Source organism: Neovison vison, chromosome 11 (assembly GCF_020171115.1).
Source record: "Neovison vison isolate M4711 chromosome 11, ASM_NN_V1, whole genome shotgun sequence".
NCBI classification, from domain to species: domain Eukaryota; kingdom Metazoa; phylum Chordata; class Mammalia; order Carnivora; family Mustelidae; genus Neogale; species Neogale vison.
In genome coordinates, this window is record NC_058101.1 from 78,495,010 (window position 1) to 78,521,157 (window position 26,148).

Here is a 26,148-nt window from a genome sequence, read left to right on the forward strand (position 1 = left end):
CAGGAGCAGCTCTATCTCAGGGTGTGCTGTGAATTAATTGGATTGGCCTCAAGCTTCAGGTCAGGCTCGGGTCCACTACTGGTCCGTTCTGAGGTTCAGACTAAAGGAGCAATAGCTACAGGAGGGCATGTTCCTCTCATGGTGCCTGTAGAAACCCAAAAGGCAAGTCAGAGCAAGTAAAAAGTCAGAGTTTACATGTACATGTAAACACCTTGTTCATGGCACATTCACTGATATTCCATCAACTAAAGCAAGTCATTTGACCACACCCAACATTAATGGTGTCAGGGATACTCTCAATCACTCTAAAGGGAGGTACAACAAAATCACTTAGCAAAGAAAAAAGAAAAAAAAAAATAAAAGGTCTGAATACACATAGAAAGTGATGAATTGAGAGCAATAATTCAGTCTACTAAAGGAAAGGGTGGTTAAAATATTCTAAATGTGAATACACTGGAGAGATGCATATTTTCACATAGTGGTTATCACTTCTTTTTGGTATTACTTCTTTTTGGAAATAAAACATTCAGATTTTTTTGCTGGGAAAGGATTTTGGGAAAGTGTGAAAAACTTGTGCACATTGGTAATACAAAGGAGACTGACTTCAAATGAAAAGTAATAACACATTACACATTTTTAATAATTCTTGTAAGACTGAGGAAGCCTCCTTATACTGATCATGTTGGTGATGAAGAGGAAGATGATGGTGATGATGATGATGACCTTTATGTAGAATTAGGATTCAAATAAATAGAAGAGAACATTGTTTTACATTTTGATGTGCAACCATAATTTCATGTGATATTTTACCTTCCTCTGTGGAATTTTCTTTGGGTCTGTTGAATAAGATGTATTGGACTTTATCAATAAAGAAAATGTTATGACAATCAAAGTACAAGCCTCAAACTGGGAGAAAATGTTTGCAAATCACACATCTAACAAAGGACCAGAATCTAGGATATAGAAAAAACTCTTTAAATTCACCAGTTAGAAAACAAACAACAGAATTTTAAAAAGAGACATTATAAATAGGCACTTTAGCTTAGAATTACAAATGACAGACACATTTTCAGGCATTAGTATAGTGAAAATTAAATCTATCATGAAATATCATGGTATACCTATTAGAATATCTAAAACTGAAACATCTGATCACATCAGATGTTGGGGATTTGAAGCAATTGGAGCTCTCATCTACTGTGCCTAGGAATGTAAATGGGACAACCACCTTAAAAACAATTTGGCAGGGGCGCCTGGGTGGCTCAGTGGGTTAAGCCGCTGCCTTCGGCTCAGGTCATGAGCTCAGGGTCCTGGGATCGAGTCCCGCATCGGGCTCTCTGCTCAGCAGAAAGCCTGCTTCCCTCTCTCTCTCTGTCTTCCGTTTCTGTCTACTTGTGATCTCTCTCTGTCAAATAAATAAATAAAATCTTTAAAAAAAAATTTGGCAGTTTCTTAAAATGATAATCAAATACCTATTATTTCACCTACTCATTCCTTTACCGAAAGATGTGGAAGCAAATTTTCATGAAAACTGGAAACTTGCCTATAACAAGTAAATTGATAAACTGTGATATGTTCATATAATGGAATACTAGTTAGCAATAAAAATTGATTAACTTTTGATACATGTAGCAGTATGAATACATTTCAAAATAATTATTCAGAGTGAAAAATGCTACATGAAAAAAAGTACATACTATGTGGTTATATTTATATAAAGTCCTGGAAAATCCAAATTAATATATAGTGACAGAAAGCAGATGATAGGTTGCCAGGGGCTAGAAAAGGGGTAGAAATATAGGAGGAAGAGATTACCAGGGGTCTTAAGGAAACTTTTGCATGTGTTGTATGTGTCTATTATGATTGTTTTCGTAGTTTCACAGGTATGCACATATGTCAAAACTTATCAACTTATAGATTTAAAAATATGCTCTTTATTAAATGCCAAATGTACCTCAATAAATTTGTTAATTCTTTTATTTTTTCAAAGATTTTATTTATTTGAAAGAGAGAGAGAGAGAGACAGAGAATGAGAGGGATGTGGGGAGGGAGAAGCAGACTTCCATCTGTGCAGGGAGCCCAATGAAGGCTTGATCCTGGGACTCCAGAATCACAACCTGAGACAAAGGCAGAAACTTAATTGGTTGAGCCACCCAGATGTCCTTTTAGGTAAAATAAAAGGAAAATAAAACCAGTGGGCATGATTGATGCTAATTCTAACCTTCTGATTTCAAAATTCATTCAGTGGTATTATAGTACAAACTCTATTTAACCAGTAATAAAGTTTTATTCTTTGTGTTCTGTACCTGTGGTCTATAAAGTTAGAGGGTAAATGACCTTTTGATTCATTAAAATACCACTTTTTTTCCTGCTACACCAGTTTAAACTGTGCTTACCATAGTAGTTTTTGATAGGTCCAATAAAGAAAAAGATCATTGTTTTTTCAGTGAACAAAATGCATCTTTCTATCACTATCATTATATTTAAGGAATTATTAAAACTCTATAAACTAGTTGTAATTGGTGATAATCAATAGAAAACAGAAAGAATGGCATGGTGTCTTTAATCAGTTTACTATAAAATAGATTTTGTAGTAAAAATATGAAATTCTTATTTTCATTACATTCTAAAAAAAACCCTAGCAATTACATTCAAAGGGGAATAAAAATAAATATGAAGAGCATGTAGATATAAAGAAAAATAATAATTATATTAAAAATGTATCTTGCTGAGGTAGATCCCTATCATGTTAAAATGTGGTAGGGTGTACACTTATTACCCCAGAAGACCAATTAAAGATACAAAATTATTTTTCTATTCATAATACTTTTTACCTTCATTTAATTTTACTTAAAGATTTACTTATAGGGGTGCCTGGGTGGCTCAGTGGGTTAAACCTCTGCCTTCAGCTCAGGTCACGATCCCAGGGTCCTCGGATTGAACCCTGTATGGGACTCTTTCCTGGCAGAGAGCCTGCTTCCCCCTCTCTCTCTGCCTGCCTCTCTGCCTACTTGTGATTTCTCCCTCTCTCTCTGTCAAATAAATAAATAAAATCTTTAAAAAAAATTCTTACTTTAAAAAAGAATACTTACTTATATAATCAAACTCCAAACTCTGTCCAAGAGTCAGTAACAATTCAGTTTTATTTGTTTCAACTTCTACTTCTAAATGTTATACCACTGTAATTATTTGTTGATTAATTTGAATCAAAGACATACTTTAAGTAGTTTGAACACTTGTATATCCTGAAGGGACTCTGAATTATATAGCTAGGAAGAGCTGTAGAGTTAAAATTTTGATGTCAAGTGCCTGTTATTTTATTCTAGTTCTTTGAGCACTGTTAATCCATGTATGATATATTTGACAAATGTCAATTAACAAGAATGTTCAATTAACCAAAAGACGCAATTTTCTGATTATTTTTGGATAAATGGGTGCTTACTAAAATTCCTACAATAATTGCCATAAATGTAACTTTTATTATTTATATACCCATGCCTAATGAAAATGAAAGCTCTCTGACCCGGAATTCTCTCTGTTTTGTTGAATAAGGTACTTTTTCCCGATCTGTGTATCTTGAAAGTTAAAATACAGAGTTCAATATAGATTTTTATAGCATAATTTCTTCATTAATTAGCAATGCTTTACGATATAAAATATACTGAGCTGCATACATGCATATTGTCTAGATTATTAAACTGTTGCCTTTCATGAGAGAGAAGTTGCCCTTCATTTGCAAGAAGACAATAGTTCAGGCCTCTTGCTTCTTTCATCATTCTCAGGACCAGCCTAATCATACCAGTGTCAAGGGGCCAGCTTGCAAAGCCCACTACAAGGTGTACTGAGGGCCAGCTCTGCAGGGTCTCTTCCAGGGTCTGATAATCCTGCATATTTCCCTTGTTCTTACAGACCTTCCAGCAGTTGTTTCCTCCAGTTTTTATCACTTTGGTAATCTAGTTCGTATTTTTTTGCGCTTTAAGTTCCCCAACACTTATGTACTAATTTCCTTTATAATTTTTTCTCTGTTAAAATGCTTTATAGGATATTCTTTGTTTTAACTAGAGACACTATGTAGATGGCTATACTTCTCTATTATTAAAAAAAAATCCTCTTTAAAAATAAATTTGTTTTATACTCTGTAGTGGAATTAGCACTAAAAACCATATGAAGCATGAAACTCCAGGAAAATATCTATTGTGGGGAATAAAATGAGTTTAATTGTATATATTATTTGTAAAGAAGTCTTAATATCAATTTAATTAGTGATCATCCAAATGAAGCCTCACCGTTACTGTTATGTTCTTTTATCAATCTTTAGTCATGTTAAGAAGTGAGGAATTTCTAAGCTATCAGTTTCCTTTTTCTGACCTCACCTCCCGCTCTTCCATTTTCATCTTATGAGCTGAATTTGCCATATTTGCTAACTCCTTTCTCCTGGTCACCCTTTATTCAGTTGACTTCCAAGATAGCACACATGTATCTTTACTCTAGCTGCCTCTTCCTATTTTCTCTTTTCTGGTTTCTCCTCATCTAACCTAACTTCTAGGATTTCTTCTTTCTCCCTTTTTAAAATCCACTCTACTTTGTATTTATTTATTTATTTTAGTGTCTACTCATCCCTTTGGAAAACTCATCTAGCCTCAAATAAATTGTACACTAATCATTTGCTGATGTCAATGTTTGGTTTTTTAAGTGATCTTCCTAAGCTAATTTTCTAAAGTGTACCCTCTTTCTTGTATTCTTGTATCGTCATTCATATCGCTGCTCGTACTTACAAATGTGAACCAAGGATCATCCATTTGGCTTTTAATGTGAGGCTGTGTGTGAGCCACACAAGAAGTGCGGCTTCTTGCCTGCAGTCCTCTAGCAGTTTAGGACTTTATCTTGGTCTTTAGTTCTCGCAGTTGTCTGACATCAGCCAGAATCAGGACTGTTGGGCCTCCTCAGCTGTTTTCTGGCCAAGCTCAGGGACCTACACATACATGTGGCCTCCTTTCCCTAAGAAGGCTGGAGCTTTTTTAAAACCCCTAAGGAACACCTGATTCATGATATCCTCGTGCATGATTTTTTTTTTTTTTTATATCAGTCTCTTTTATTACAACTCGTTTTGCCACCTCTGGTAGTTGTAATTTGAACAACTGCTACACATAGCTTTTGACAAATGTCCTACAGTTAAAGCTTTTTCAACCAAAAAAAAAAAAGCAGGTCAAATAATGACAAGCCTGGCAAGTGGGATGGTCCTAAGGACCTAACAGATATGCTAAATAATGAAAGCTCACTAATAATGAGGCTTTTTGAAGAGGTTTTAAGTCCATTCTGCCCACTTCATTGGCTCTTCTACTGTTGTTTTTGAGTTACTGTGATTCAGTGGGGGTTTAGGGTGGTTGGGGGGACAATATACAACGGAGATGAGTTTGGTAAAAGGGTAAATTAAGTTGCCACAAAGTTCACCATTCTTACACAGACTCAGACACTAAACACACACACACACACACAAAACAATGCTCATTAGATGATTGCAAATATTTGTTAATTCCCAGAGTTCAGAAAAACAATAATTTTGACCATTTTTTGGACATACAACAACAGATTTTTTTTTTAATCTCAGATTTCTGTAGACTTGAATTTCAAAATTGAAATGTCAACAGGACCATGTTCTTTCCAGTGACTATAAGAATTCTTCTTTGCCTCTTTGTAATTGCCTCTGAGAGTTGCTGGCAGCACTTAGAGTTCTTGGCTTGTAGCTGTGTCCCTTCAATCTTTGTCATCCCCAGGGTGCCAGGGTGGCTCACAGTGAAACATCTGCCTTCAGCTCAGGTCATGATCCTGGGATCCTGGGATCAAGCCCCGCATCAGGCTCCCTGCTCAGTGGAGAGCCTGCTTCTCCCTCTCCCTCTGCCTGCAGCTCCCCTTGCTTGTGTGTGTGCTTACTCTCTCTCTCTCTCTCTGTGTCAAATAAATAAATAAAAATCTTAAAAAAAAATTTAAAAAAATCTTTGTCATCCTCAGTGTCACATAGCCTTATTCTGTGTGTCTCCTCTGTGTCCTTAAAAGACAGCCATTCAGGGGCGCCTGGGTGGCTCAGTGGGTTAAGCCGCTGCCTTCGGCTCAGGTCATGATCTCAGGGTCCTGGGATCGAGTCCCGCATCGGGCTCTCTGCTCAGCTCTCAGGGAGCTCTCAGGGAGCCTGCTTCCCTCTCTCTCTCTGCCTGCCTCTCCATCTACTTGTGATTTCTCTCTGTCAAATAAATAAATAAAATCTTTAAAAAAAAAAAAAAAAGACAGCCATTCATATTGGCATATTGGATTAGGGCTAAACCTGATCCAGTATGACCTCATCTTAATCACATCTGCAAAGACCCTATTGCTAAGTAATGTCGAATTCACTGTTCCTGGGGGTTAAGACTTCAACATAAATTTGGAGGGGACTTCATTAAATCTTCTATTCTCTTTTTAATGATTAGCTGGAACTGCAATTGTGACAGCCTTTTTTCTTAAATGCCCAATACGTTGTATTTTTATAAATCATTTAGCTGAAAGTACTATCTGATTTCAATTGTGGTTTCTTCTTTAGCTCATTGGTTTCCTCAGATGTATTAAGTTGTAAACACTTTGCAATTTTCTGGTTATCTTTCTGTGACTTTCTAGTTCATTTCTCTGTCATCAGAGGTCATACTGTGATATTTTGACATTTGAAATTTGTTGAGACTTGTTTTATGGCCCAACATATGGTCAGTTTGCTAAATGTTGCATGTTCATTTAGAGAATGAGTTCTGCAGTTGTTGGGCCTATATTCTACATATGTGTTGATTGGGTCAATCTTGTTACATATGTAGTTTAAATCTTCTATGTCTCTGCTGTTTGTGTTTACTTGTTCTGCCAGTTACTGTGAGAGTAGTCTTAAAATCTTCAACTATATTTTATGAAATTGCCTATTTTTTTTGTTCTTTCAGTTTTTGCTATAGTCAGGGCCATGTCATTAGGACACATGAACATTTCTGTTACTCGGTGAGAGGACTGGATTTTCAGAAGTCCTTCCTCCAGCCATTCTAAAAGTCCCATCTTCTAGACTTCATTTTGGTTTCTTAAAATAATGACATGGGGGTGCCTGGGTGGCTCAGTGGGTTGAGCCTCTGCCTTCGGCTCAGGTCATGATCTCAGGGTCCTAGAATCGAGCCCCGCATTGGGCTTTCTGCTCAGCAGTGAGCCTGCTTCCCTCTCTCTCTGCCTGCCTCTATACCTACTTGTGAGCTCTCTCTCTCTGTCAAATAAATAAAATCTTAAAAAAAAATTAAAAAAAAAATAATGACATGATTGAAGTCTCAGGATACCAAGAGACTTTAGATGCCAAGGATTGATACTGTTCCTTCTTTCCTTATTTCATTCAAAACTAAGCATTAGATAGAAATTTTCCACATTGCTTCGTGAGTTCTGGTAAAAGTGGCACAATATATTCAATGACTTCAAGGTGATGGCTCATGTGGTGATGGTGTTTGGGCATCGAGGAGCTTTCCTTTAGTTTATTTAAAGCTAAATGTAAATGATTGGATACCTGTTTCACTAAGGAAATTTCATTTATTATGTGTTTCTGTGGAAGAAACTGTGGGCTTTTGATTACATCTGGTTACGTCTCTTTCACATTTATTGAGACTCCAAACACAAGTTTCTCAGTACTCTTTTTAACATAGGACATGTTACCAGGAAAATCAGCCCAACAAATTTATAAAAAAATAGAATTATTTAATTAAAAAATAGTAGAATTACATTTATATCCTGGTATTGTAGCTAGACTCATTTCTAAAAAGGGTACAGAGGTATTGGTATGACTTTCTAGGACTAATACACATTAGTCAAAATCTGCTATTTCCAACTGTTTTTAATGAAAACTGGCCAGTATTTCCAATATGCTATGTTTAAATTTAAAGGTCCCTTTTTGGTCTAATACAGGGATTTTTTGGATGCTCTCTTGTTAGTCTAATAAGATGAAAATTCCCATAGAAATATAAAGTGGAACTAGGTATACATGCAGTGATAGATAAACAGAGATGCAGGCAACTATAGCTTTGAGTCTGATTAATGCTAAAGTAATATGTCTGTCAAGATTCATCCCATTCTGGGGATCACTGCATGGCTCAGTCAGTTGAGCGTCTGCCTTCCACTTGGGTCATGGTCTTGGGGTCCTGGGATCAAGTCTCACATGGAGCTCCTTGCTCGGCAGGGGAGCCTGCCTCTCCTTCTCCCTCTGCCTTCTCCCTGCTTGTGCTCTCTCTGTCTCTGTCTCTCTCTAGCAAATAAATAAATAAAATCTTTAGCGGAAAAAAAAAAAAAAACCAACCAGATTCATCCAATTCTGATCACATGTTAAGTGGCTGCAAAGATACAGTTGTTAGTGCGATATTTTCATTCTTCTAGGAAAACCCTCTTGTCATGACTTCCTAAGACCACTGAGAGTTTCTTCTCTCACCCTTGGCTGACAAGACTAAGATTTCATAATCTTTCACCTAGATTATTGCAATATCTTACTTATTGGTCATCCTACATCCTGCTGTATATGGGACATTAAACTATTAAATGAGTGAATATGAATGACTGGAACATTTTTATGAATACATTTACCAGTAGTTTCCTTACCATTACCAAGAGTTTGTGACTGTGGAGCACCTGGGTGGCTCTGTTAGTTGAGCAGCTGCCTTAGACTCAGGTCATGATCCCAGAGTCCCAGAATCAAGTTCCACATTGGGCTCCCTGCTCAGTGGGGAGTAGTCTGGTTCCCTCTCTGACCCTCTCACCTCCCATGTACTTTCTCACTCACTCCCCCTCTCTGCAAAAAAAAAAAAAAAAAAAAGAGTTTGTGATTATATAATAGATACAATTCTTTTGTATGCTGAGTTGAAACTACTTTGCCAACTATACAGTCATTTTTCCATATATCACCTTTTTAAAAACTGAGCATAAATGATATGTTATTGAAATGTCCTCTGAGGCTTTTCTTAATATTCAGATTATAATCCAAGCCACTTCCCATGATTATAAAACCCTTTATCATCCAGCCTTTAACCACATAGCCTGTGACTTTCTTCCTCATTTGTTCTGCCAAATTTGCCTTTCCTGTAGTCTCCGAGCAAAATGAGCAGAGTCAATATGTGCCCTTGCCTTTACTGCTTCTTTTGATGGAGCATTCCAACAGCTTTATGTGATTTATTACCTTACCCCATTTAGGTCCCTGCTTAAATGTCACTTTTTCTGGAGGGTTTTCCCAGCCACCCTACCTAACATAGCAGGTAGTGATCTTTGTAAGAAGAAAATGATTGAAACTGGGTGCTGTGATAAAGATTGACTTAGTCTGTGAGAAGGTTGCTGCTTGGTTAGGAATTAAGGTGATATTTAAGCTGAGAACTGGATGACAAGGAGGAGTCAGCTTTGTGATGATAATTTATAGATACTGTTAAGAAAAGAATAGACTGCAAAATAAGTTATTGCCTTAGACTCTGACATCAGTGAGTTTTTCTCATGAAGTTAATTCTATCTAAAATGTTCCTCTTGTAGGCTTGTCCGTGTCTTACTCATCTTTCAAAATCCAACTTACATGTCATCTCTTATCTGAAGCCTTCTGTTCCCCTTCCTTTTTCTGAAAGGTGTATTCTTTCCTGTGCTCCCTATGCATCCATGGTCTACATTTCATTGTGGGTACATTGTTCAGGTGGGTTATATACCTAATGAATTTAAGTGAAAAAAAAAAAAAAAAAAACCATGGCTCTCATGTTCATAGAGCAAAGGTGGATTTATTTTTCTGTTCAATCTGAAACAATGATTTTCTTGCACTAAAAAATTTGGAATATCTTCACATATATAACTTATATGTATATGTCACTAACTTTAGGAAGTTTCAACAGCATTCTGATTTATCTCAAGGCAAAAACTTTCATGATTGTGTGTGTGAAGTCTGTGTGCAGGTGTGTGTGTGTACAGAGAGGTTCCAAAAAGTCAGAAATATAGGCCATTATATATAATATCATCAAGAATTATGGTCTGAACTGTTAAAAAATGTTATCTAAATTTTCAGATTCTCTGGACACTGTATAGGTAATTTACTTAAAAAATGTGTGTGTGTACATATGTATGTGCAGGCAGACATACTATCTGGCCTTCCTGGTAGCCTGAATTTATTCTAACTACTAGATTATCTGGCATGGCAAATCTTGATACATATGTAAAGAAACAAGGATTCAGGGCAAAGCGGTCAGAAGGAAATTATTGTAGGATAATAAGTAAAAGAGTCAAAAACTATTTTTAGTGTTTGATGATGGAAACTTCTCTGCAAAGAATGATTAAGATTGAAATGTGTTAGGGCGCCTGGGTGGCTCAGTGGGTTAAGCCTCTGCCTTTGGCTCAGGTCATGATCTCAGGGTTCTGGGATTGAGCCCCACATCAGGCTCTCTGCACAGCAGGGAGCCTGCTTCCCCCCTCTCTCTGCCTGCTTCTGCTTCTCTGCCTACTTGTGATCTCTCTCTTTCTCTGTAAAAGAGAAAAAAAAAAAAAAAAGATTGAAATGTGTTAGCATTTCAGGTACATGAAAAGACTAAAATGACTTATATTTTCTATAAGTGACATGAGAAGATGTAGTCAAGTTTAGTTTATATGTTGTGAATGAAGAACAGCATTAAAAATGAAATTTGTACAGCACTTAGAATGTAGGATAATAAGAAAATGCAGAGCAGACCAGTATAGACATTTTCTCTTACAATACTGATTTTAGACTCTTACCAGTTTCTTAAAGAGGAAGAAAATTTTTGCATATACCATTTTATATCTGGTCATTCATATATATATATGTTTTATATATATATATAGATAGTCATTCTTAAATATACATATCTTAGTATGTAGAGTCTTATTTAGAGTGTTTGGGGTCAGCTGTTTCTTTATTATTTATTTTTAAACTGTGTAATAGAGTGTAAGAGGATTCTTACTATTAATATAAACCATTCATTTTAGTATCCACAAACTTTCTAGTAATTTTAACTCTACATCAAGACCTATATAGAAATATTGCTTACTCATATAGGTTTTTAATGTAAAGATTCTAAGATACTTTCTTGGTCTCTTGGACTGCCTAGATTCTAATTCACTTTCCAACCATGTGACAATATATACCTAATGTAAGTTCCCTAATTTTCACTTTATATATCAGTTTATATTTTTAACCTAAGATAATATAAATGAATATGCTAATTAAAATATTAAATCTAAGATAGTTCCTGAAAGAAAAATTTCTGAGCTTTATGCTTATATGTTCACTGCTTCACACAATGTGCTATATTCAAATGTTTGTTCAGTTGGACATAACTGAACAAAGCTACCTTTCTTTTAACCAAAAGAATACAAAATTTCCATTAAATAGTTTCATATCTACATATGTGGGCTTTTTCTCAGAAAGCCAAATTTTATTTTTGAAAAATACTCTTCATATACTTGTTCAGATTTCTACTTGCTTTGAATCTAAATTCAATTAATCCTTACAAACTTCAATTCCATGAAGAATAGTTTTATATTTAATGCAGATGCTTTTCAATTTCAAATGCAAGACAAGTTTCTTAGTCTGTGATCAGTAGATTTGTAGAGATTGTGTTTCAGTACTTGTCAAAGCCTGTAATTACTTTAAATGTATTTCTAGTTTTCCTATGCTTTTAAAATATTTCTATTAAAAATTAAAAGTAAGCACTTATACATTTAGTTTTGAAATCCAAATAAAAATGTATTTGTAGACAAAATTCAAGTTATTTAAATTACTAATAAAATGTTCCAGTTAAAACTGTATGTTATAGGTTATGTGTGAACTCCCTCTCCCACCCTGACCCGAGACATTTGTTGTTGGGTAATTATTATTTCTTTGTATTTATTTATTTATTTACACACACACACACACACACACACACACCCCTTTCAACCTTTTGTCTTTTTGTGCTATATTTTAGAAAATTCCTTCAGAAATAATTTTCAGGTTACTAATATCCTCTTCTATCAAGCTATTGATATTTTTACTTGTTTTAAATTTTTCAACAATTGTATTTTTCAGATTTGCCCAGCTGGCTCAATCAGTAGAGCATGCGACTCAATCTCAAGGTTTTGAGTTCAAGCGCCATGTTCAGTGTGGAGTGTGCTCATTTCTAGCTATTTTTTTTCTTGTGGTTTATTATGAAATTTCACAGTTTCTTCCTTATCATCGTTAGTTCCATGTTTATACTTCCACATTTTTATTTCTTTAAACATAATTAGCCATGCTTTTCAAATATTTTTTTTCTGTAAATTTTGCCTTCTGAAATCTTCTCTTTAGGTATTTTTCACTGGTTATTTTCTCTGCTACTTTCAATTCACCTGCCTTGTGTTGTTTTGTATGCTTATGGCTTCTAATTATGTACTGATTGTATTCTTTGTCCCTTTTTCTGAGGGGATTTTTTTTTTTTTAATCTAGGGCTAAATTTATTTCTGTTGTAGGACCAGAGAGAGAGGGAGAATCTCAAGCAGACTCAGTGCTGAGAGCATAGCCCCATGTGGAGCATAGCCCCTCAGGCTCCATCTCGACCCCGAGACCATGACCTGAAATGAAACCAAGAGTCTAACATTTAACCAATTGTGCCGCCCAGGTGCCCCTAGATTTTTTTTTTTTTTTTAAGATTTTATTTATTTATTTGTCAGAGAGAGACCACAAGCACAGAGAAAGGCAAACAGAAAGGGAAGCAGGCTCCCCACTGAAGAAGAAGCTTGATGCAGGACTTGATTCCAGGACCCTGAGATCATAACCTGAGCCAAAAGCAGATGCTTAACTGACTGAGCCACCCAGGCATCCCACCCCTAGATGTTTTTGAAATAAAATAAAATAAAATAAAATAACTCTTCAACTTTATGAGATGCGGACATTTGTCTTCTAAGTTAATTGGGTTTTTTACTATATTCAGCACAGTGTATAGGATCTAAGCTTTATATTTTGTTGTCCTTCTGGGTGCACAAAGAAGTTTTGTGGTTCAGGAATGTGGCAGAAACTTAACCACTGAAATGTAACTTTGTGCTCCCTTATATTGTTTATCCTTATTGAACTCAGAATATTTTTGGAAATGTATTTTTAGTGTGCTTCATCCCTTATCACAACTGTTTTTAATGTGAGAAACATCTAGTCAATGTATAAACTCACTCTACATTATAAATGGTTGAGTGTTCATTTAAGCTACCAGTAGTATAGTCATTTAAACTACTTTATTATGAATGTTGATTATCAAGAAAATCATATATACATGGGGAGTTAGAGAGAAGGGAGTTGGAGTAAATTGGAAGGGGAGGTGAATCATGAGAGACTATGGACTCTTAAAAACAATCTGAGGGGTTTGAAGTGGCGGGGGGGTGGGAGGTCGGGGTACCAGGTGGTGGGTATTATAGAGGGCACGGATTGCATGGAGCACTGGGTGTGGTGAAAAAATAATGATACTGTTATGCTGAAAATAAATAAATGAAAAAAAAAAGAAAATCATATATATGAGCTTTTCAACAGAAATCTGTCTAGTAAGAAATAATATCCAAGGTTAAAATTATAATCTAAAATATGTAATTTAAGAAATAAAATATTGAAAAATATTTAATAGTTAAAATATAGTAGTGACTTTATTAAAATGAGTTAGGTCATATTCAATAATTTATTAAATTCAAAAATAATATGTATCAAGAACTAAGTAGTACTAGCTAACAATTGCTATAGACCTTATATATATTATATTTTATATAAACATCCTCATCTAATAATCATAATATCCTTATGAGGAAGAGACCCTTATTATCCTTATAACACAGATAAAAGAATTAGGATACAAAGAGTTAAATATTATGTGAAAGTTCATACAGTTTTTATGTGGAAGCTACTAAAACTCAAGTCTGTTTTACTCCATAATCTGAATTTTTTTAACCACTACATTGTACTACAACTTTATATAAAAGACAATGTGGGAAACATTAAGGGTGATATGTAAAAATATCGAGAAGGATATAATTTATTTGTTGAGATTATATTTCTGTATAACATATAATATTATAGTTAGTTTGCTAGGATGTCATCATAAATACCACAGACTATGGCATAAACAATTTTTTTCCTCACAATTCTGAAAGCTAGAAGTCTAAGATCAAGGTGACAGCAATGTTTATTTCCTCTGATGACTCTCACCTCATTTCATACATGCCATCTTCTCTTCATCTTTACATGATCTTCCCTGTGTGTGTGTCTGTCTCCTAATTTCTTCTTCCTATAAGAACACTAGTCATACTAGATTAAGCCCAATCTCAGCATCATATTTTAACTTAATTACCTCTTTAAGGATCTTATTTCTGAATACCATCACATTCTGAGATACTGATTTTAAAACTTCAAAATATGAATTATGAGGGACACAAGTCAGCCCATTAACTAGAAAGATACATAGATAGATAGATATGACCCCAAATACAACTCTATATAGAACTAGAAATATAGATATAACTCTGTCTGCACAGAATGCAATAAATAATATCCAAATAAATAATAATGCAATAATAATATCTTAAATTTATTAAGATAAATGATTAATACTTGTACATGCAGTCTCTTCTTAAAAGGAATGCCTAATAATTTTAAAATGTGCTTTTAGGGGCAGCTTCACAGAGGAGGTAGATTTGCACTGGACAGTAATAGAAGAGAGTGGCTCTGATGGGAAGGGAGGGACATCTGTGCTAGGAGGATCACTTGGATGAGACATTGAAATGGAAAAACAGGACTTGGATTCAGATGATGATTACAATGAATGCAGTGATTTAGCCTGTATAAAGAATTGGTTTTTGAAATGATGAGAGGGAAGGGCGATTTAGTACCAATTAATAGAGAGCTTGGATTCCAGACTATGGAATGTTTGTATTGTTATGGAGGAAAATAATTGCTTTTGCAGTTATTTGTTTGTATTTTTTAAACTGGTCTTACTGTATTCCCTTCTGCATCAAAGATTTACCCATTCTTCTTTCTAAGGCAAAATACTCCACAGACACATTATCAATCATATCACTGCCTGCCATCTCTGAAAAATTCTGACATTAGTTATATTTTCTATCTCTGTATTCTTCAATTTATTTTTTGTTGTTACTTCTTTCCCTTCCTCCTAAAATTCATTACTCAGTCTCCTCAGGATAAACGAATTTCCTTTGTCTTGACCTCAGTCTTTACAATTTTCCTTGCTATAAACTGTCTTATGTATAAACCAAGCATTTACTTTCCACTTTCTCACCTTTCTTTGACTCGTCCTCCTCCTGCACCTGACTTTCTTTTCCCACCATGCTATGAATATCAGCCTTGCCAAAGCATCCACTTGTCATATTCCATGACATCTCTTCAGACATGACGTAGCTCAATCTACCTTTATCGCTCTACACTGTTGTTCAGTATAAACAAAGATGTGGGTTTGAAAAATACACATAGCTAAATTATTTTGATAAAATTTCATAATCTTTAGCTTTCTGAATATAGTAGTCATATTTAAATGGGAAGAAAGTAAAACTATGATATGTACAGGGTGTATCACAATGTGTAGCTTGGAATGCACAATAAATAAGCATAGCTCATATTATCTTAAGAGCATTGTCTTTTCCTACTGTCCCTAATTTGGATCTTTTAATTCACCTTAATTTTTAAAAAATCAACATATAATGTATTTTTTATTTCAAGGATACAGGTCTGTGAGTCATCAGTCTGACACAATTCACAGGTCATACCCTTCAAGTGTCTATTACCCAGCCATTCCATCCCTCTCACCCCCCTCCATTCCAGCAACCTTCAGTTTGTTTCCTGAGCTTAAGAGTCTCTTACTGCTTATCTCCCTCTCTGGTTGTATCCTATTTCTTATTTTCCTCTCTTCCCCCATAATCATCTGCCTTGTTTTTCAAATTCACGTATCAGCCTGATTATAATCATTGTCGTTCTCTGATTGATTTATTTTGCTTAGCATAATACCCTCTAGTTCCATCCCTGTCACTGCAAATGGCAAGATATCATTTTTGATGGCTGTGTAATATATACATTATATATACATTCTATAATACATACATATGATACATACATTTTATAATTATATATTATATAATATATATTGTATATTGTATATAATTGTATAATTTTAACATAATTATATAATATATATAATATATTATTATATAATGTATGTATTATATGTATGTATTATAGAATGTATATATAATGTATATTATATATAATATACATGCACACACACAATGGAATATATATATACACATACACACACATACCATTTCTTTATCCGTTCATCTTCCAATGGACATCTAAGTTCTTTCCATAGTTTGGCTACTGTAGACCTTGCTGCTATAAACATTGGGGTACATGTGCCCCTTCAGATCACTAAATTTGTATCTTTGGGGTAAATATGTAGTAGTGCAATTGTTGGGTCATAGGATAGCTTTATTTTCAACTTTTTCAGGAACCTCCATACTATTTTCCAGAGTGGCTGCACCAGCTTGCATTCCCACCAGTAGCCGAGGAGGGTTCCCCTTTCTCCACTTCCTTGGCAACACCTGTCATTTCCTTACTTGTTAACTTTAGCCATTTGACTGCTGCAAAGTGTGGTATCTCATTGAAGTTTTGATTTCTATTTCCCTGATGTCAAGTGATGTTGAGCACTTTTTCATGTGCCTGTTGCCCATTTGGATGTCTTCTTTGCAGAAATGTCTATTCATGAAAGGACCCAAATAAATAAAATCATGAATGAAAAAGGAGAGATCACAGCCAACACCAAAGAAATACAAACAATTATAAAAACATATTATGAACAACTCTGCCAACAATTATGCCAACAAATTAGACAATCTGGAAATAATGGATGCATTTCTGGAGACTATAAACTACCATAACTGAACCATGAAGAAATAGAGAACCTGAATAGACCCATAACCAGCAAGGAAATTGAAGCAGTAATCAAAAATCTCCCAGCAAACAAGAGCCTAGGACCAGATGGCTTCCCAGGGGATTTATACCAAACATTTAAAGAAGAATGAATACTTACTTTGTCTGAAACTGTTCCAAAAAATAGAAATGGATGGAAAACTTCCAAACTAATTTTATGAGGCCAGCATTACCTTGATCCCAAAGCCAGAAAAAAGACCCCATCAAGAAAGAGAATTACAGATCAATATTCCTGATGAACATGGATGCAGAAGTTCTCACCAAAATATTAGCTAATAGGATACAACAGTTACATTAAAAAGATTATTCACCATGACCAAGTGAGATTTATTTCTGAGTTGCAAGTTTGGTTCAACATCCAAAAATTAAACAATGTCATACACTACATTGATAAAAGAAAGAACAAGAACCATATGATACTTCCAATAGCTCCAGAAAAAGCATTTGACAAAGTACAGCATCCTTTCTTGATTAAAGCTCTTCACAGTACAGGGATAGATGGAATATACCTCAATATCATAAAAGCATTCTGTGAAAAACCCACAGTGAATATCATTTTCAATGGGGAAAAAATGAGAGCTTTTCCCCTAAGGTCAGGAACATGGGTGGTGGAGGTGGGTGATGTCCACTATCTCCACTGCTATTCAACATAGTACTGGAAGTAATGCACCTTAATTTGTTTTCCAATTCCAGACATAAGGGTTTCTCCTTATCCTGTGTTAATTATTTTGAGTAACTTGAGTATGGAAGGAAGGTTTTCTTATAAGATGATCAAGTAATATGGAATACTAAGACACAAAATCTTACCATGTTAATGCCATCCCAAATTAGGTGGAAATTTGGTTGTAAAATCTTGAGGGAAAGTTGTTGTTATTATTATTTTTATGCTTCTTTAATTCCATAGAGAATCTGCCATAATAAATTGTATGAGAGCTGCTGTGCTGGGTTCTGACAGGCCAATCACTTGAAATGGTCTCAGGGAGTCTTCTAGGCCACTGGCTGGTGCTCTTTAGGCAAGAATTCCTAAAGATGGGGCCCAACATCTAAACCTCATTTATTAAGACCTTTTTCTTCTACCCTTTTATTTTTTTTCCTGATAAAACCCCCTACCTATGTCCTTACTCAATAACTTTTCATCTAATTGTTTTTATTTATATGCTGGAGACTGATTATCCATTGGAAAGAGTAAAGACAACTACTATAAGGGTTGGATGAAATTTCTTCTGTTCCCTAAATTCCATTTAGCCTAATCTCCTTTTAGCTATTTCAGGTCTAGGGACACTAGAACATTTTCTTATCCATGTGCTATGATCCTTTTTCCTTTCCAGGGATATTTATATATACTGTTATGTGTATTTAGATGATCTGACCTCTGGCATCTTTCACATGCCAGCTCAATCTATGCTTCCTTATCAATAGTTTGTCTAATTTTCTCATAAAAGAACATTTTCTTATTTGTTATGTACTTCTTTTTATGGAACTAATCATAGTTGTAATTTTATTTCTATTCCTGTTATTAGTATTCTCCAAGTTTCATAAAAACAGTTTCTTTATCCATTTTAACTTCTTTAGGATCCCAAATCCAAGACCCAACATGCCACAATAAAATGGTTCTAAAGGAAAGAATAAGCCCCAGTCCTTAACAACATAAGAGCTCTTTATCCTAATGAAAGTAGAGTTTGTGTTTATTGAAACACAATAGATGGTGTATCCTTCTAGAGACTGACTGAAATGATTTCATTCTGTCTTTGAGTTATCTGGAAGGACAAATTGACCATTCTCATGAATGGATCAAATGTCTTATTTTCTAAAATAGAAATATTTTTAAAAACTGCATTCTCTCTATCTCTCTCTCTTTCATCTCGCTCCCTTTCCATGAGATTTATTTTGTTGTATTTTTTTTTGATAGTCACTCCTGTCCTCTTCTCACCTTGCTAACTATTCTATACCAAACTTTTCTTTTACTTATATTTTAACAAAATTTTTGGATTGTTTTATAAAATGTCAATATAATCAGATATCTATTTTCATTCTTCTTATGGTTTCAGTTATCTTTAATATTTGTATCTATTCTTGTTTATATTAATAATTAGTAACTTTCTACATAATAAATCTGTAGTTAAATACACATGAGTGCACACAAACATATGATTTGGTTATTTTTTAATTTTTTATTATATATTCTTAAAAGATTTTATTTATTTATTTGACTGAGAGAGATCACAAGTAGGCAGAGAGGCAGGCAGGGTGGGGGGAAGCAGCCTCCCTTCTGAGCATTCAGCCCATTCTCCCCGTCATCACGGTCTGGTTTCTTGATATCCTGAAGGAAGATTCGGCCACCTCGTTGGTTCTGCAGCTTCATCAATTTCTCAGCATGTTCCCTCTCCTCATGAGATTGGTGGAGAAAATATTTGGCGAAGTTCTTCAAAGCCACATCATCTCGGTCAAAGTAGTAAGACATGGACAGGTAGACGTAAGAGGCATAGAGCTCCAGGTTGATCTGGCGGTTGATGGCGGCCTCCGAGTCCTGGTGGTAGTTCTGGCGCACCTGTGAAGGGGACGCGGTCGTCATGGCGGCGGCTGAGAAGAGGCGGCGGCGGGCAGTGGCTGCGCGGCGCTGGAGCAGCGGCCACGGGGGCCTTGGAGCCAGTCTAATGCGGGGCTTGATCCCAGGACCCTGAGATCATCACCTGAGCCGAAGACCGAGGCTTAACCCACTGAGCCACCCAGGTGCCCCAGAACTTAATATTTTAGAGAAAAAGAAGGAACAGTTATTTGTTTCTCGTTGATATTTAGGAAGGTAGAGTCAATCATTTTCCAAATGTGATATGCCTTCTTCGTACTTTTGGTCTCCTTGATACCACTGTAAGAATGTAAAATGGGCGAGACCGAAATGACTCCCCCACTGGCGGAGAGGGGCAGGAGATGTAGTGGCACAAGCCCAGTTTTGATGAATATATTTTGATAAACATTTTAAAAGGCTTAGTACTTGCTGTTTCTCAGCAGAATAATCCATCTCTCATGACAAACCGTATTGTGATAGGTGAATATGTGGGACAGTAAAATCTGCAGATAGGACCTTAACTCTCAACTCTGAAGTATTATACATATAAACATCTGATAACCTTATGTAGAATCTACAGACTTTGGTAACTTGGGATCAGTAACATCCTGCAGATCTATCTGATTCTTACACACTGGCAGTAAGATAAAAGATTCATATGTGCTCACCAGGTTGAGCATCAGAAGATTATACAAAGATAAATATTATCAATAATACATTTTATTCTTAGAACATTTAGAAAGAAAACATTCCAGGAAAACAGTAATACAGATAAAAATAGATAAATCTGTGAAAAACAGGGAAATGATGGGTCTCCTCTTAACTTCCTCTCCTGTACTTCTCTACACTGCAATCAAAATGATGTTTTTAAAATTTAAATTTACTGTGTCAAACCCTCATTACCAAAAAAAAAAAAAAAAAAAAAAAAAAGTGAAAAGAAGGACAAGGGTGTCTGGGTGGTTCAATCGGTTAAGTTTGATGCCTTTAGATCAGGTCATGATCCCAGGGTTCTAGGATCAGGCCCTGCATTGGGTTCCCTGCTCAGTGGGGAGCCTGATTCTTTTGATCTCTCTCTCTCCCCCCACTTCCCCCTCCCACCTGTGTTCTTTCTTGCTATTTCTTTCTCTCTCGAATTAATAAAATCTTTGAGAGAGAGACAGACAGGAAAAAAAAAAAAAAAAGACAAGACTTTCAGTTTCCCATTTCTCTCTGGATAAAATATGCAGTTTTAACATGGCAGGTTTGCCACTGATGCATGGTCTAGTCTCTGGCTTTCTCTCCAGGTATACCTCCCTTTACTCCCAGCTTTGTAATTAGTATGCCATCCCAACTGACCTCTCAGGTCACAGGTCCTCACATTTGCTATTCATGATGTTTGTTTCATTTTGTACCCCATTTACATTGTTAACGTGTATGCTTTTTGGTGTAGAAGTGATTTCTCGGGGTAAACTTAGATCTTGATCTTCTGTTTTATACTTCTCTAGTGTCATTTTTGTGCCCTACTATGAATTCTGTGAGTGAACATATTTTTATTATAACATTTATTTAGTATGAGTTTTTGGCACCTAAAGTAATAATTACTGAAAAAAGGAGAGTCTTTATTTGCTCACTATTCTATTTCCACCAAGCACTTTCAATTGGCTAATAAATGTTGGCTTTGTGAGTGAATGGGCTTTAACAGTCTTTAATTTGAAAAAACAAGAGAAAGAAATATTGGCCCAGAAAAATTTGATTTAAGTCCCCTGTGTCTTAAGCTGGAAGACAATAAATCATTGTTTGTTTTTTAATTAAGTAATCTTTTAACATATTTTTCAATAAAAGTATGATTCTAAATTATGTAGTGTTACTTATGATTTTTAGTGTGCAATATAGGAGTATTAATAATAATAGTATCAATGTGAATCTTCAATTTAAAAGTTGCTGAGAAACTGAGTTTTTGTACCTATAGTTCTTATATTTCAGTTTCAAGGTCAACTCTATAAGTTAACTATATGACAAAATGCTAAGAAGCGTAGACCTTGGGTTTATAGGTAATGGATAAAACTAAAGTGACTCTGTTCCAAGAAATGCAATTATTTTATGTCATAACATGTTCAGAAGTCCATGAATGTAATGGTTTTTTTTTTCTCTCTTTCATCCTACCTACAGAATATTCCTCAGCTAAATGAACTCAGGTTCTTGTTTTTCATGAGTCCCAGTAGTACTGTCACAGAAGGTGCTACCTTCAGTCAAAATGTCAATACCTGGCAAATGCATTTGGTTAATTCTATGACATTACTTTTCAGCAATGTCACCTTATAGGGACTACTTCTTGAAATGACATAAAAATCAATGCATTTCATAAAATTTATAAGAACTAAAGATGTAATATATGATAATGTTAAAATACACATAGCACCTTTAAGGAATGGATATTTTGACATAATTAACTTTCTGTAATCAGGCACATTTACCGTTAAATTACCAATCTGTTCTCTATTTTTTTTTAAATTAAACATGTTTAATCTTTTCACATGTGTGATTCTATATTATGGAAATAAGAGGATTACTAAAAATTTATCCTTTTGAAGCCAGGCGTTTCCAAATATTTTCAGGTAAATCCAATATAAGATCATATTTAAACTTGTGACTGCTTCCTAGACCAAATGTCATGGAGAAGCCAAGATAATATAATAACAACTCAGAGTGATCTTAATACTAAAAAAAATACTTAAATCAATAATTGGAAAAATTATTGTGAATTCATTTGTGCATGAATAATAGACAGCATATCCTTGAAATGAGTAAAATCTTAATGAATTAAGGGAATTCATTCAGGACAGGACCTCTGTGTCCCACAAGGGAAACACCATATTAGAATATTAAGCAACACTTTGTTTGTTTTAATCACATTAAGAATGCAGAGAGATCTATCAATGAAGTCTGGAAATTAAGAATGGAAACAAATTATTTTCTTGTACCCATTACCAATTGGCATCTAAATGAACATATACACATACAAAGTTTTGAAAATCTACCTAAATCTAGGAAATACAGTGTGATTCTTATTGCCCCAGAAAATACCATTAAGATCAAAGGTCCTGTAATGATGGGCTTTTATTCTTTATTCAAGTAAGTGCTCCTGGAGACACACTTAAGACCTACCCATTCAAGTAAACAAAGGGGAGCAGAACTCAATAGTGAGAGAGAAAAGTGAGTTCATTATATTAGACAGAGATACCCATAAGCATACCAGGAAGATTTTTCAACAAGGATACTGGATGCCTTAGTGAAAAAAATTATTGAGAAGATCTAAATACGTTTATTGCAAGTGAGCAAATTGTACCTTATTTTTTCTAGTACAAAATGATATGAAGAAACTACATCAGCCTTGTTAAATTTTGAAAATAGAAATAGTTTTTACTCTTTATCCACACACACACACACACACACCACATTCGGATACAAAAGTACTATAAGTAAGAGATAGCTTATCTCTTGTGATTTTTAAAGTTTGTTTTTTCTGAAAGTTTAACTACTAGGTTAGGTCTTACAAGTGCTCACAATTATTGCTTTGTGTGCAGTAGGCATAAGATTTATCGAATAATCAAAATATTAAATATTTTAAACAAATCAGAAATAATGACTGAAATTCAATTACTAAAAGGTATTTGCTACATTGAGCATTTAATACATTTGTTTTTTAAAATTTTCTTTAATCTGTATAGTGTCTATAACAGACATTTTATCTCCATTATAGAGATGAAGGAATTCCACCTCAGATAGATCATATAACTTTACTAAAGTCATAGGACTCCTAAGTGGTATAACAATTATTCAGACTCAAGTCCAATTTCAGAGTACAAGTGTTTTTTCTCCAACAAGTACTGCAGCGTGGAACAATTGTCATCAATAATAGTTAAATTTAAAACAAATATGTACATCTTTATTAAATGGGTTTTCTTGCTGACTTGCCTATTTATTTTTCAATTTATGCAATAAATATTCATTGAGCCTGTTTTCTAAAAATTTTAGAGTATACAAGAAGAAGACATTAAAATGAATAAAAAATTACAATACCATTGTAATTAATGAAGGAACATTGCAATAAAGGTATTGTGGAAGTTTTTAAATGAAATGTTTAGTAAGAATGTGAGATATGTGTCTTGTTTTGTGACAAAAATGTATCACAAAAGTTTATATGAATGTCATTTTTGAAATGAGGAGCACCTAGAAATGATTCTGGATATGAAGATAAAAGGTCTAAAATTGGAAAAGCCTTAGAACTCAATTTGAGGAATTTGGATATTACAAAATTTATAGGGGCCAGAGGGATATTGACTTTGAAGAATTTTAGACAAGGAGTATCCAAAAATAGCTTCTTACTTAGCAGAGAAAGCCTAATATTGTATAAAGAATATCTTGGAAAAAGGAGATTAAATATGCTTTTTGCTATCATGCAAATGAAAATTGATTCAAAGTAAGTACGAAAAAGAGAAGAGAGTAGGAAAGAGTAGCACTTATAGGATAGTATCAAAAGAAATCTGCTTAAGAGGGAAATGAAGAGAAAGGTTAAAGATAGAGCATTAACATTCCATTTTGGCTCAATCCATATATTATACATACAGCAGTATATCTAGTTAATTAGGCTGTTAATTTGATAAGCATGACTGACTGCAATTTATTTAGAACAAACTAATAATGATTTCACTTATTAAGGATGGTTTAAATGTATGCAGAGGAAAAGGAGCCCTTGAAAGAGATGTGAGTTCATATCAGTCAGGGCCTCTGGTGGCAAAACACCTGTAAAAAGAAGCCCCCCAAACCAAAACAAAATAACCGAAAACACAAGTAGAAAAATAGCTTTTTAGATAGGCAGTGGGTAGTTAGTAGAATTTATATGTGTACTGGACAGGTGACTCAGGAAATAGGCAGGGCCAAGAGAGGCTGGTCTCTAGAAACCTCTGGCAAAATCCATACTGCCAAGGCCGCCCTTCCTGTGTAGGTGTCTTACTTGAAAAGTGTAAAGTGCAACTGGATTTTGAAGACTCCAGACAGAAAAAAGAATCACATTAATCACAAAAATCCCACTAATATTTATATATCAATTACAAATTGAAATGGTGATATTTTAAATCTCTTGGTTTAAATATATCTTTTAAAATTAATTTTATGTTTCTTTTTTTTAAGTTTTACTTATGTAAGTCATCTGCTCAGGCGCTCCTTTTTTATTGCTTTTAATATGTCTACTAGAAATGTTAAAATTAGATACATGGCTTACCTTTGTGTCTTGTATTATATTTTTACTGGATAGCATCATTCTAGAAGACTAGTTGGGGTCTTATGTGTGAGTATGAGTGTGTGTGTGTGTGTGTGTGTGTGTGTAGGAAAGAAGAGGAATTGGGATAAAATGGACAGTAGTACTGAGCTATAGCATTTAATTACTGTTTTTCCCCTCAAACCAACATCATTTGTACCATCCTAAACCCTGATTCTGTTTGTGGAAAGGTAAAAAGAGGGATAAAAATAGCATGGATGTTGGGGATAGCCCAGGGAATAGGTCACTGAAAAGAGATAAGTAAGAGGAAATAAAGAGAACAAAGTTGCATCTGGAAGAGGTAGGAAGGAACACTAACCAGCATACACCTTAGAAAACTTTTGGTGTTTGCTATTTGAGTGATTTATAGTTTTCTTAACACATTTCTTAATCAAATTCGACCTAAGAACTAAAGGAAATGGCTGAAAAAGACAATGCCAACAGTGTGGGAAAAAGATAAAGTTGTGGTTCATTTAAGTTCACTTTGTCTAGTAAAAAGAACATGGATTATTTTTACTGCCATATTGCACTCCAATGAATGTGTGAAAAGGAATTGAGGGCAGTGCACACAAAAAGGAGAAATTTCTAATCCTGTTACTTCTCATCAGCCTTGTAAAACGCTAACTAGTGTACTTAGTAGAAGAAAATGTTTTAACTGTTGTTTGCAAGAACATCTGATTTTTCAGGAGCAGGCAGAACATGAGCAAACGCTGACCTGCTGTTTCACACAATAGAATCCCGTTCTTGTTATGCCCATTAATCTAAGAATTGCTGAAGAAAGCAAACATTTTACAAGGGACAAAGCCTGTTTGAGCTTATAGTTTTGCCTTAGGCCAAAAAGGAAAGGAAAGCCCTTTCTCAACTTTCTAGCCATATGCGGTAGTCATCTTGCTAAAAGGGAAAATCTTCCTTAAGCAATTCCCTATAAAGAAATGTCATTATCTCCAGTAGCTCTTTTGATTATTCTGCATATCAATCCATCAGCCAGATTTCTAGGAGCGGTTTCAGAGATGACTGTTAATGCCAGTAGCAATTATAAAGAAAATTGATCCTGTAAAAGCAACAGTTTGATATTCATTCCAACAAATGGCCTATTCCACAAATAATACCAGAACCTTTCCACACTTTAAACCTACAGCAGACATAAAGCAAGATGATTGCCTGGCCCAGGGGATTGAACCATCATCAGCATAAAACACAGGACTGATATTTTAAAGAGATATGATAAGAATTATTTAATAGACATAGATACTGATCAGTTTTAAAGATTAATAAGAAAAGAAAACTGTT

At 34.7% G+C, this 26,148-nt stretch overlaps 1 protein-coding gene across 1 annotated transcript; it reads right to left on the reverse strand.

Annotated features, from left to right (window-relative positions):
- Nucleotides 1–18,532: 18,532 nt before the first annotated feature.
- LOC122890257 (ferritin heavy chain-like) lies at nt 18,533–19,583 on the reverse strand. The gene is made up of 2 exons (XM_044225955.1): nt 19,262–19,583; nt 18,533–18,612 (listed from the first exon to the last, which is right to left on the reverse strand). The coding sequence occupies exons 1-2, from the start codon at nt 19,569–19,571 to the stop codon at nt 18,533–18,535; spliced, it is 390 nt and encodes a 129-aa protein (XP_044081890.1). The 5' UTR covers nt 19,572–19,583.
- Between the last annotated feature and the right edge of the window lie 6,565 nt (nt 19,584–26,148).

Excerpts from the sequence above, each read along its gene's own strand:
- LOC122890257 (XM_044225955.1), bottom strand. The coding sequence starts at position 19,571 with ATGACGACCGCGTCCCCTTCACAGGTGCGCCAGAACTACCACCAGGAC. Across the intron at positions 18,613-19,261 it reads GCTGAATGCTCAGAAGGGAG|AACCATTTTATTGTGGCATG; the intron begins GCTGCTTCCCCC and ends TCTTTCCTTTAG.